Consider the following 12,638-nt stretch of genomic DNA (forward strand, 5'->3'; position numbering starts at 1 on the left):
TGGACTATAAATTATTACCTAAATTCTTGTTTCTGAATTAATTCAGCATATACGCCAAGTTATTAAATAATCATTTTTTCATTCTAATGATATAAGATATTAATGATGCTTTAATATTTATTCTGTAATTATATATTAATGTATTACATATTAATAAATTCCGGAGATTTTAGGGATTAGCGTTGCATGCTCGATAAAACGCTTGCCGCGTTGCATGAATTTATAAGTGTTTTCGTCCCATCTTTTCCCACCCGCATCGTGAGAGGACTTAACGACCACGTGCACGGCCGCACCTCACGCTGTCGCTCGCCACGAACTGTCACCGTCTATTTCCAGGGGGATGACCTCACGCTGCGAGATTAAGTAATTCCCGCGGCACGCGTCTCGAGTGACATAATAAACGGGATGCCGCGGTCTGTAACCCGAATCCCGAGAGCATCTTCGAGAGGCTTGCGATCTCTCAGGCGGACGATACGCTTTCATAGTTCGCTCACAAATATTGCTTTTCATTTAAGAAAAGATCTGTTTTTTATCTCAATAGGTCTGTTTTATGAATTGAAAAAAATCTAGGCTTTTTGAAAAAACTCAACACACTGTTTGTGAGGGTTTTATTGGATTTCATTGGGGTTTTTTGGGTTTTTAGAGGTTTTTTTTAAATAAAATTGATTATTTGGATATTTTTTTCATTTAATATTTAGTTTACGTTTGTATTTATCATTATTTAATTACATATTTAAAATAAAATTAATTATAAATAAATTGTAAAAATATTATAGTAATAAATTTTTCAAATGTAAAAAAAAACATTTCTATATAATGAAAAGTCAACAAATAGAAAATAAAAAACATTTTAATACTAATCTAGAAAATAAAAATATTATAAAAATTGTGCCAACATTTAAAATAAATGATGTCAAGATTGTGAATATAAGGTGCTGTACACATTTTTTCAAAAATTTGAAAAATTTTGCCAGTTGAAGATCATTTAAAAAAATCTATAAACAGAATTTTTTTTAATATTATAAATAATGAAAAAAAAACTTCTAACCAATGATAAAGACTTTTTAATAATTTAATATGATAAGTACTTTAAAATAATGTAGACATTTTTTGTACATAGAAATTGAAATTGAGCTTAACTGAGAAATATCTACGTTATTTATGAACTTTTATTATGGTACTCTGCTTATATAGATACAAATTCAGATAAAAAGCTGAAATTTTTCTTTCAATCACATTGTCTGAATTTTCAATATTCAGAATATTATTTGAATTTTTAGCCATAATTGTAGTTGTATTCACATTTCTCTGAATTTCTAGTTGTGTGAATATTTCTAATTTTAGTGTCTGAACACTTTTATCTAAATTTAAACATTTTTATCTAAATTTTTATTGTTTCTAATCACTAGAAATTCAGACAAAAGTGTCAAGCCGTTTTACTTTTTAATAGCATAAAAGAACTTTAATGTTAAATTATTAAAAAATAATTATCTTAAAAAAATTACGATTTTTGATAATGAATTAAAATTATATCGTAACATAATAATATTTCTATGAATTAAAATTAAGGTATAAAATAGAAATTCAGAATTTTTATTATGTCCCTAGATTGCACTAGAATTCTCTTTCTCGCTTTTGTTAAATGTCAAACGTTAACACTATTAGATATTAAAGGAACAATGGCAACTCGATTTCTTGAATTAAACAACATTTTGATATTTTTATACTTTCATATGTGTCAAAATCTCAATCCATTTCTATAGTGTCAAAGTAACACGTTCATATTAATGTGTGCATCTAAGTAATAAACTTGAGTCAAATTTAATATATTTTCTTGATTTAAATTATTTAATAATTGTTTTAGTTAATTTAATTTAACAATATATGGAAACAGTGACGACTTACAGAAATTAAAAATAACTCAAAAATTGTAAAATTATAATTATGAATTGAATAGTGTATACTTATCTTACTATACTTAAATTCCAAAGTATAGGTACACTACTTTAGCCATAGAAAACAGATTTGTAGAATAATCGTTCTACACGGAAAAAAACATAGCTGAAAACTTCACTGATTTAGCACATCTATAGTAATAAACAGACAGTCAACTTTCTATGTTAAAATAGCAAAGTTGACAGCTGAATAACATTAACGATTTGTTAAACCATCAAATCTTCTTAGCTATCGATGTTGAATTCGCGTAATAAAATTATAGGTTTGCTGTACCATCCAATTAATTTCTTTCCATGTAAAACATCCTGTTGAACAATTTTCGGAAAATAATTTCGTCGACATGACGTCGCGATAGAGTTTTGGGATCACCAGACGTGTCGATCATCCGCATCGTTATCGTCGACGTAAACGAGTTTACGCCTTTTACGCCTGCATGATAGCTCTTGTAATCGATCCGCGATGGCGTTTTCATTTTCCCCGTTTCTCGACATTGATTGCGGTGTACATCTCCGGCAACTAGCGTCCCCCTTATCTCTCTTTCCCGCATAATCTCACGCAGGACATTAATTTAGCGTTAAGTGCGGGAAATGAGGAAGAATCACATGTTCAGGTGGAGTATGCGTGTGTGCTTCGTGTATGCATCGAGTTGACTGATACTTTGACTGATGCTTTTTATTACTGAAACTTTCAAATGTCTGCGACATTATGTCTTGCGAATTTATGTTTCATTTTATTATACACTAGAAAATGTGAAATAGAAAGTGATTATTGTTTGCTTATTTGTGCAAAAGAACTTATTTGTTTCAATAGAAAATGCTTATTACAATAGCATCATTTATAATGCGAGTATTTTGAAAGATAAACAGATCAGTAAAATGAGATGTAGTCAAAATTGATAAAGATATAAATAAATGTTCTCTGATATTGTTAAAAAAATAATATACGAAAATTCTATTAAAAAAAATTATTTTATAATTAGAAATATAAAGAAAATAAGAAAAAGTCTAAAATTGCATAAATAAAATTGAGAACTTTATAAAAATGTGATCAATCGTTTGGTTTCTGAAAAAGGTCTGAGAAAGTAGAATAATATTATATACATATAATAAAGAGTATATGAGGCAGTATACACGGTCTGACAATAAAGTTTTCAAACTGCAATGAAAAAACAAAAACATCTCAGATAATAAATCATATTTTATCTTTCAAAGTAGTTCTCCGTGACATATACTTCATACATTTTCTTTCTTTGATACACTTCACACATTTTCTTTCTTTAATACAAAGCTTCAAAATATTTGTTAAAGTCCGTAGTTGGAATGCTATTCAAAACTCATCATATTTCTTAGAATATTCTCAACATCTTGAAAGCATTCAGCTTTCATGTTTTTGAGTTTTTAGGAAACAATATGAAAGACGAAAAAATCAGATCTTGGCACAATAGTTAATCTTAATAACTTCTTTCTTGATCAAGTTGCATGATAACGTCTCTATGTCACAAGAGAATTATTGTTTTTAATATGTTGTTTCGAAAGCTCAAAAATATCATGAAAGGTAAACATTTTCAAGGTGTTTGAGGATCATTAGAGGAATATAACAACTGCTATAAATAGCATTTTTTTTAACTGCGGACTTAAAAAAATGTTTTGAAGTTTTGTATGAAGTGTATCGATATCACTAAGGACTATTTTAAAAGATAAAATATTATATAAAATTTTATTATCTCATATGTCTGTATTTTTTTATTATTATTACAATCAGAGAATTTTATTATCCAATTATCTGTTATTTACAAGCTACATATATAATTATTTGCAAGAATTTAATATTTAAATTTAATATTTAATATTTAAAATTTAATATTTGATGATGTGTATAATTAATGTAATGTTTACGGCGAAATAACCGATTGTGTCGGTTTATCGTTGTCAGGAGTAGACGACGAATAATAGTTCCCAGCAAAGGAAGTCATCAATCGACTAGATGCAAATATATATACGAAGGCATATTTGCGAGACACGGCGTTGTATCGCAATTCGTGCGTTTAATTATAAACGGACAGCAAGTTGTTTGGGCATAATCGATAGCGCTGGATAATAAATAGCAGAGCGTGTGCTATTTTCTCCTACATTCGCACGAGAGCATCTCCGATGCAGAAGTTACATAAGCACGTCCTTCGAATATTTTTTTTCTGCAGAAATAATTTTGCATCTCAAGTAGCCGGTCTAATGCTCGTTTTCTCCAATATTATAGATTAACCCTCCGTCTATAATCTAGGTTCTTTTTACATAAGCAAAATTTCACTTCCAAATTTCTCTGAAATAAAGAGAAGGGCGGAAATCAGGTTTTCTTCCTAAAATAATCAACAAAACTATAATGTAATGATAATATAATAGAGATATTGAAAAATAATCCTGAATTTTTTTACATTTTCTAAATAATAAAAAAACTTGGACTGGATAAAAAAGGGCCAGGTTGCAGACGAAGGATTAATTTCTATTCAACTTACTTTTTTTTAATTTTTAGAACTAGGAAAAGATGAAGAGTTAAACCGAAGTTAAAATTAAATTTATTTTGATTGACATTGATAGAAATGCCACTCACTCGCAATCTTTATTCTTCTCGATATAAAATATTTTTAATTCAAGATCAATAGTATCGATATGTTTGTTTATTTACACTAGATTTATCTAATTTTCAAGATGAAATCTTTGAAAAGCAGAAGGCTGTGAAGAAGAGCGCTTTTCAAGCATTTGCTCGATGATCGCAAATTTATTTCAACACGCTTCGCGTTTGACAAACGCCGGATCTTTATTTTAAAGTCCATCTTTTTCTTATCCCCGCTTTTGCGCAAGTCGATCGATGCTCGGTCGTTCATTTATTTCACTTGAGATGCACCCTTACAAAGAATCGCCGTCATACTTATACGTATCAGATCAGGTGGCGGCGACTCGCGAAGCAGGTAGAGATATCTATTACTACATGTTGTTTTCATTGCGTTACAGTTTTAGAGTAACCGGAGACGATGGATCAAGGTTTCCCAGGGCAACATACCACCACGACCACTGTGACGACTACTACCACGACGACTCAGCCCAATATACGGTTCGACCCGTCATATGCGAGGACATTGCCCGGCATACTAAAAATCGTACAAGTAGTGAGTGTGACACACATTCATCCTTCGCTTGTATAATTTTACAGTAATTTTGTTAAGCGATTTACGAGAAGTACTTTTAGTATTTGATTTAATAGTCACTTGTAAGTGAGTTGCTCGACAAGTCTCAGTATACCATTATTAAAAGATTTTGAATCATAAATTAATTATTAAAGTTCAACGTGAAAGATATTAAATTGTATGATATAAATTTCTTATATTTGAGTCTTTGAATTTATTAATTTGAAAAAAAATGCAGATAAAAATAATAATTAGTCGAAAAATAGTCAAGAACTAGAAAATTAAAGGAGACATTAATCCTTGGCTCGTTAAAGCATTTGTACAGCATGAACATTGTATATAAAATGCATGTCTACCGTGAATTACAGCGGGCGATATAAGGCCAGTTGCGTCACGGGCTATAATGGATTCTTAAATCTCTCACGACGGTTACAAGAGCCTCGCGAAGCGCTTTGTATTTGTGCATAATGCGTGCTTGCTCAGCTGCGCGATGAAGAATTTTCAAGAATGATATTCACGCTGGGGTCTTCTTTCAGGTACTAAATCTCTTAGGATTTATATGCATAACAGTGTCGGTACACAGCAGTCACAGCCGGGGAGGATGGTTCAATACCGTGGCCATGGGCGGCTTCTGGTTCACGGGCATCCTTCTCGTTCTCTACCTGTTCCACATTGTGGAGAAATTCGCCAGGATTCCTTGGCTTAAAATTGTAAGTCATTGATCGTGCTTCGCATCATGTATGTTGTTAATCGATTACCTTTTGATTATCAGATCTTTTATTTTGTTTATGTAAAGACTCGTTTAAAATAAACGCAAATAAGAGGAAGCGAGAGAGTAATATATAGAACAGGTCGTATTCGATAATACCGATATAACGCGGATACATACGTGTAATAAGAGCAGGGAGTGAAAGCCTACTAGAAAGTTTATACGCGTTTAATATAAAAATCAACCCGTTGCTCTGATTTTTATATTCACGGGTGAACGATCGATCGCGAGCAATATAACGAGAACAGTTGTCGTCTATGCTGGGCCAAAGATCGTTTATAATCAGGTTGACCTTTAAGAATGCCGAGGTTATATGGTATTATGTAGGCGTCATAATATCGTGTAACATCTCGATCTACAGATTACGCGTTTTACGATCAGCGCACGAACTCAATTTTCATCGCTATCGATTGAAGATGTTCATCTATATTCTACAACTTGATGCATGTAATTTCAGGAATTTATATTCTGCACGATATGGTCCCTTTTCTACTTGCTGGCCGCTTCCCTGGCAGCTGACTTCGCGCGTTACACAGAGGCTTTCGGTGTTGCTGCGGTAAGAATTTTTTTATACGTCTTTTGAATAGCATTGCTACGCCTTAATCAACGCAAGTGTCAAAAAAAAAACGTCAACAAAGACATTCTAATTCTCTCATAAAAGAGAAAGAACATAAGTCATTGTAAAATAAGGAATTTTTAAAAATATAAATTTTTATCGTTTAAAATATTTTTTTGCTGTAAATATTTTTAAAGCTTTTTTTATTCTTTTCAAAATAGTCAGCAAACGAATATACTCTTCTGATGTTTAATATTGAAATTTATTTACAGTTCTTCGGATTTTGCGCAATGGTGGCATACGGTTACGACGCTTGGCTGAAGTTTAAGGCGGCAAAGAGCGGGGCGTTGGCGCAGGGCCAGCACACACCGAAACAAGTGTCCACCGTCACCAGTCCGGCGTATTAGACATCCAAGAGAGAAAAGGGCCCATGATAGGATGGACCACATCGATTGATCGACTGAATCGATCGACTCATATCGTTACCTTTGTGCGGGGCCAGTTCTTTTTGTAATTCCGGCGTGTTTCTCTCGCACGTGGAACGTCAATGGCACGTACGATGTGCGTGCGTAGCGCGTGCTCGTGCGTATGTATGTATGTCGTTTGTCCACGCCCGCGCACATATATTCGACTTTCCTTTCGTCTTTTTTTTTGTACTCTGTAACAAGGCAATAATCTACACTACGCCGTAGTATTAACTTATATTCTAATAAGAAGAAGAGGGCGACGTGGCTGCGTGCGCGCTTTATCCGAACAACGATTGTTAATATTTTGTAATAATGTTTATCGCGTTTTTGCTTTCGATCGACTGTTATTTATGCGATGATGTATGTGTACATATATATATATATATATACGCATAACACAAAGTCTGTAAACGTGTTGAATCCGTATCTTAAATTATTGTTGGAACCAAGGCGACGCTTAAGCATCGTGGTGGTGGAAAACGATGATGCTCAGGCGGATTTTAGCGCGATATCGAGTGCCGTTGCGAATGCTAGATCTATTTTAATTCTTTGGGTTCTTGTTTACAATCGGACCGGTCAATTTTATCTTCAATGATTGTTTTCTATGTTTTTGATAACGAGATGCTTTGAATTTTCATTGATTTTTGTCAAGTATTTATATATTTAAAAAATTCTCTATCTAAAGAATTTAAATTTAAGAGAAATGATTGAATATTCCAGATGAATGAACTTAATGGAGACCGTTATTCTTGTGTAAAATGATAATCCAAGAGTAGTATTTTCGGTCGTTTGCTAGCAAGAACAGAATATTTAAAAAATTAAGATGCTGAGAGTTTTTCCCCTTTATCGTCGTATGTAGTCTTCGTAGAAATTTAGTAAAAATTTAGATTTCTTAGATTCAATATTTCGCTTTGTAAGTCCTATCACATAGAGGGATCAAGAGTGCAGGCTACGACTGCACAAATTGTACAGAGGGACGCAAGAAAATAATGTAGCTTGATCACATGTACACACACAAATAATACGTTACTTGGCTCGCGACGAACATTGCCGCATTCGTCATATCGGATCATCGTATCGCGTTACTCGGTACGCATAATCTTGCAGATCTGACGCTCACGAGATTTTCTCTATATGAATAATTTGTTACAATATATCGAAGAGTAGTATACTCTCTGTTGCAACTTGCGTAAACTGTATATATTTATTAGTTTTGTTATCTTTATTCAAGTTCGAACCTATATAGGTACAACATCGATATGTACACAACACAGTATATACTTGTATCAATGTCTAGTTAAAAATCTGACGTGGATATTATTATACATAATAATGATCGACGAAATAAAGTTTCAACGTCGAAAAATGTATTCAACGAAATAAAATATTGATTGTTGTTTCCTGGATATGGAATTCAATCGGTTCGCTCTTGATTCCTTTTCAATCAATGTGGAACGAATGAATTTTACCAAGTTATTAATATTTTACGAACAAATAGAGATCACGCGAATTAGATATTTGTGAATGATTTTTTATTTCCGTTAAGTATAGGGTTACCTCACGATTTTAAGTCATTTCACTTACATAATTCTGTCACTTATGTATTTCTATCATCGTAATGAATATTGTATAATCAATATTGATGATTAATTTAGATTAAATGAATTTCTTATCCCTTAGCGAGCTATATTATAGAGAATTATCTCGAGTTCAATGTAACTTTTGGAGATAAGATCATTTATAACGTTATTATAATATCTCAATTTATTATTTTATTTATTAAGTCTAATTTACACTAAATAATCTTACATGAAATTGTGCGTGATTTGTATCGCTAATATCTCGATATCTTAATTTATTTATTTAACTCTAGTTATTTATCCTAAGAAACGCATGATTTTTTTACGTTATGAATTACGATTACGCGTTAAATGCGACAGGAGTGATGGCGAATGTGCGAAATGCGAGTCCCGATTCCTTTAATTTCTGTATTGGAACTGAGGCCGGCGCGCTTGCTTCTTACCCATCGATGAGAGATCGATGGTTTTCCCGTCCGGGAGAACTAACTTGTTTTCTTGATAATCCACGAAGCCATCTTCCTCCTCTTCCCGGTCTTGCTCGTCGCACTTGATTCCCATCTCGTACGTGTACTCGCGTCGGATACCGTCCGGATCGATGTATCCGTACTTACCGCTCGTTATACAATCCACGCCAATCGTCTCTTCCTTGTATGATCCATCATCGTTCTCAAAACCCCATGTGATGGAACCGTCTGCGTTGTCGTGCCGATATCGTCTAATAATCTACGAAATATTATTCGTTATGTCAGACATTGGAAAATCTTTTCCAAGAAAGAAATCTGTTTATAGATTTTTCTTTACTGATGTCTACATATGACATATTACAAACCATTAAAGTCTATTTTAGAAGATCTGTAGTTTGCATCAGATTTCAGAATACAATCCTATTTATAATTTCAATATTTCTATGTATGCATTTTATAACATATATTTTATTATTTACAAACATTCCATTGATTCTTTATATTTTGTATATAGCGTATAAAATAGAATTTTACTCGGAATTCTGATTGTTCGAAGTAATTTTAAAACTCGTTTATAATAAGCACATAAAAATATCGGTCATTTCACAAATTCAACTAGAGACCATTGCGTAACGAGGCATGAACAGGTTTTATCTGATTGCGTTTATGAGTTGTACGACGTTAAGTATCTCAAAACAAACAAAAAAGAGCATGATGATCAAATAATTCCGGCTTTCACCTTTCAATTTCAAAACTATCAATTTTTTATACTCTTGGGCTACGTTTCAAAACTTCCTCTCCGAAGAAGATTTTACTTTATATGCTATATATATGTTACGTACTACATACGTAAAATTTTCCTTAGAGAGGAAATTTTGGAACGTAGCCTTAGATTATATTGATCTCTCGATTGCGTGATTCGCGATTCATATTTTATTCCTGTCTATATAAAATTATTTACAATGGATGCTTTCTATTTGATGACACAAATCGACACAAGTGTCGTTTTATCTGTGTCACACTCTCTGAATGTCAATAAGGATAGAACAACGCTTGTATCGACGTGTGTCATCAAATGGAAAGCTCCTAATATTAAGTAGAAATTGATCGAGGAATGTTCAAACATAAATACATGAAGAAGGTTATATTCGATCAAGGCTAGTCTTATTTATTTTATTAAGCATTATTGATCAGCCTTTACTGAATATCTTTTTCATCTGTATTAAAATTATTTCGTTATGAGATAAGAACTTATTTTAGTTAAATTAATATTCTTCTTTTCCGTTGTCTTTTGTTGGAACGTGATAAGAATAATTGACTACGATTGGTCAATTTTTTATGACTTAAGACTTTATAAGCTTAGGTAATAGCTTATTGTGGAAAGCCAACAAGAAGTTATTCGCGGTCTTGGGGGAGATGTTCTATAGCGGGCCTACCTGAGCTACTGGCTTCTTGCCGCGAATTTCGTAAGCCTGAGACGGTTTCACCGGTTTGGGCGGCGGCTTGATTGGTTGTTGGAACGTAATGTCGTCGATGATCTGTTTCCTCGGGGCCTTCGTGGGCTTCTGCGTTGGGCGATATTGGATGGGTGGAGGTGTCGGACGGTATTGAACGGGCGGTGGCGGCGGAGGTGTCGTGGGACTCACCCTAACATTCGTTGGTGTCACTTGGGGTGCACGATACGCCAGCTGTCCTGAGGCCGCTGGAGGTGCTTTTGGTGGATTTGGCGCCGCTCGCGGTATCTCCTCACTTAGATCCTCCACGCTATCCTGGCTTCTGATCTCTTGACTCTGGTCATCCTCGTCTTCGCGGATGGTATCGCGCGACAGATTTTCCTCCTCGGGTTCCTCGTTCACCGGTTTCACATGTGGCGCGAACGAAGGCGCGGCTACCGGCCGGAGAGGACGGAACGTACCGGACGCGTCGTCTCCGGGGCCTCCCCGGGGTCTAGAATTTTAGCGATTTTTTCAATTAACAATTAAGTACATGCTTACGCATTACAAGGAAATTTACGTGTAACTCTCACAGATATTTAATCATTTTTAGATCGCTTAGATTATATCGATCACACTTAATGAGACGTAATAATTTACTTTTTAGAAAATGCAAAAAGTGGAATATGTGAAAATGCCAAGACTATATTTTACTCTTTACTATTTACAACGTTAGACATGTATTTACATACTTACAGAATCGCTCATGTGGAACGGTATTCGAACTTTCTTGTTCAATTTGCATGCCTGCAGTCCAGAAGCGATAGAATCATATGTTAGGATTGCGTAATTCTGTGGCTGTTCTTAAATACACGTCGATAATTTCGCGCTTCCTATTTGGTGCAATGTTCGCGGACGTTGCAACGAAATTTAAGACCCGTTTATTTACTAATTAACAACAGCGTGTGTAGGTTTATATTCTGCATCTTTCGAACAGATATGCGCGTTGCCCAAACTGGTTTTCCTGCCTTTCCAATAGCTCGAATAGTTTACTCGCGTAGTCAGATTATGCGGATACTTTTAATACGCGATTTATTTATATTCGTTGCAACTAATTTTTCCAACAAGGTCATATTTCAATGGATATATCATTGAAAAAAACAAAAAAATCTTCAGAAATTTCGTCATAAATAGCCACATTTATCAAAAACATATTTATCAAGTTTAAGAAAAAATATTTAATAAAATTAATTTATTAAAGCCTACCTGAAAGTCTTATTCATTTTCATCAAATTCTTCTAATCTCTATACAATTAATCATCCCACATTTGAATCAAGTATATTATATGATTAATGACTAAAATATTATTTGAAGGATAGATCGGTCAACTCATATGTCACGAATTTTGATGTGTTATTTAAGAACAGATAATTATAAGAAAAGAATTTTATTAAAATTAATTTATTAAAGACTTGAAAATTTGCTCTATTAAACTTTTCTGAATGCTATACATGATTAATATTATTATGTAAGTATGTATATTATTCCTAAGTATATCTCTAAGTATATTATTTCCTAAGTATGTTTCTATAAGTATATTGTCCCTATAAGTATAAGTATGTCTCTATATTATATTATTAATGATCAGAGTATTACTTGAAGGAGATCGGTCGACGAAATCGTTGGTTGGGAAACGCCGGTCCGGTACCGCCTGGTCGAGGGGATAATCTTTGATAACGATTCGCTCGTATCGGGATTGGTGCTCCCTTTGGCCCATCCTGAGTCTGTGTCGTGCAGACCGCGACGACGCACGCCAAGAACTGAAAAATTTCTTAAATTATACATTTATAGGTACGTTATTCTTTAATAATACAATTATATTATTCTTTAATTATACAATTATGTTATTATTTTTCATTCCTCAATTGCAATCTTCTAGTCATATTTATTCTTTGGAACTATTACAAATATGAAGGATAGATGTTTTTATCGTTTAAGATTCTGTAGTTCAAACCATGACAAGCTCATTTATAATTCAATGATATTCGCATAATAATAATAATAATTTTTTATTTTGCCAAAAAAATTTGTGGAAATTCATTCTTTCTTGTCATATATATATATATATATATATATATATATATATATATATATACCTTAGTATATTATTAGTTATTTGTTACTTCTCCGTACTAAGTAACTTAAAATTAATTTAATTAATTAAGTAAATATTA

At 33.2% G+C, this 12,638-nt stretch overlaps 2 protein-coding genes across 2 annotated transcripts in view; one reads left to right on the forward strand and one right to left on the reverse strand.

The window, feature by feature from the left end:
- The first annotated feature begins 4,981 nt into the window (after positions 1-4,981).
- LOC105618272 (CKLF-like MARVEL transmembrane domain-containing protein 4) lies at positions 4,982-6,866 on the forward strand. The gene is made up of 4 exons (XM_012199811.1): positions 4,982-5,116; positions 5,671-5,844; positions 6,361-6,459; positions 6,732-6,866. Exons 1-4 carry the CDS (start codon positions 4,982-4,984, stop codon positions 6,864-6,866), a joined length of 543 nt encoding a protein of 180 aa, XP_012055201.1.
- Positions 6,867-8,672: 1,806 nt separating this feature from the next.
- The window catches only part of LOC105618419 (uncharacterized protein DKFZp434B061-like), an 8,797-nt gene continuing 4,831 nt past the window's right edge, over positions 8,673-12,638 (reverse strand). The window contains 3 exon segments of the mRNA XM_012199960.1: positions 8,673-9,229; positions 10,407-10,917; positions 12,061-12,224. Of these exon segments, the coding sequence (XP_012055350.1) occupies positions 8,906-9,229; positions 10,407-10,917; positions 12,061-12,224 (999 nt within the window). The 3' untranslated portion in view covers positions 8,673-8,905.

The sequence above is a fragment of the Atta cephalotes genome (genome assembly GCF_000143395.1).
Source record: "Atta cephalotes unplaced genomic scaffold scaffold00016, whole genome shotgun sequence".
NCBI classification, from domain to species: domain Eukaryota; kingdom Metazoa; phylum Arthropoda; class Insecta; order Hymenoptera; family Formicidae; genus Atta; species Atta cephalotes.

Excerpts from the sequence above, each read along its gene's own strand:
- LOC105618272 (XM_012199811.1), top strand. The coding sequence starts at position 4,982 with ATGGATCAAGGTTTCCCAGGGCAACATACCACCACGACCACTGTGACG. Across the intron at positions 5,845-6,360 it reads GGATTCCTTGGCTTAAAATT|GAATTTATATTCTGCACGAT; the intron begins GTAAGTCATTGA and ends ATGTAATTTCAG. Across the intron at positions 6,460-6,731 it reads AGGCTTTCGGTGTTGCTGCG|TTCTTCGGATTTTGCGCAAT; the intron begins GTAAGAATTTTT and ends ATTTATTTACAG.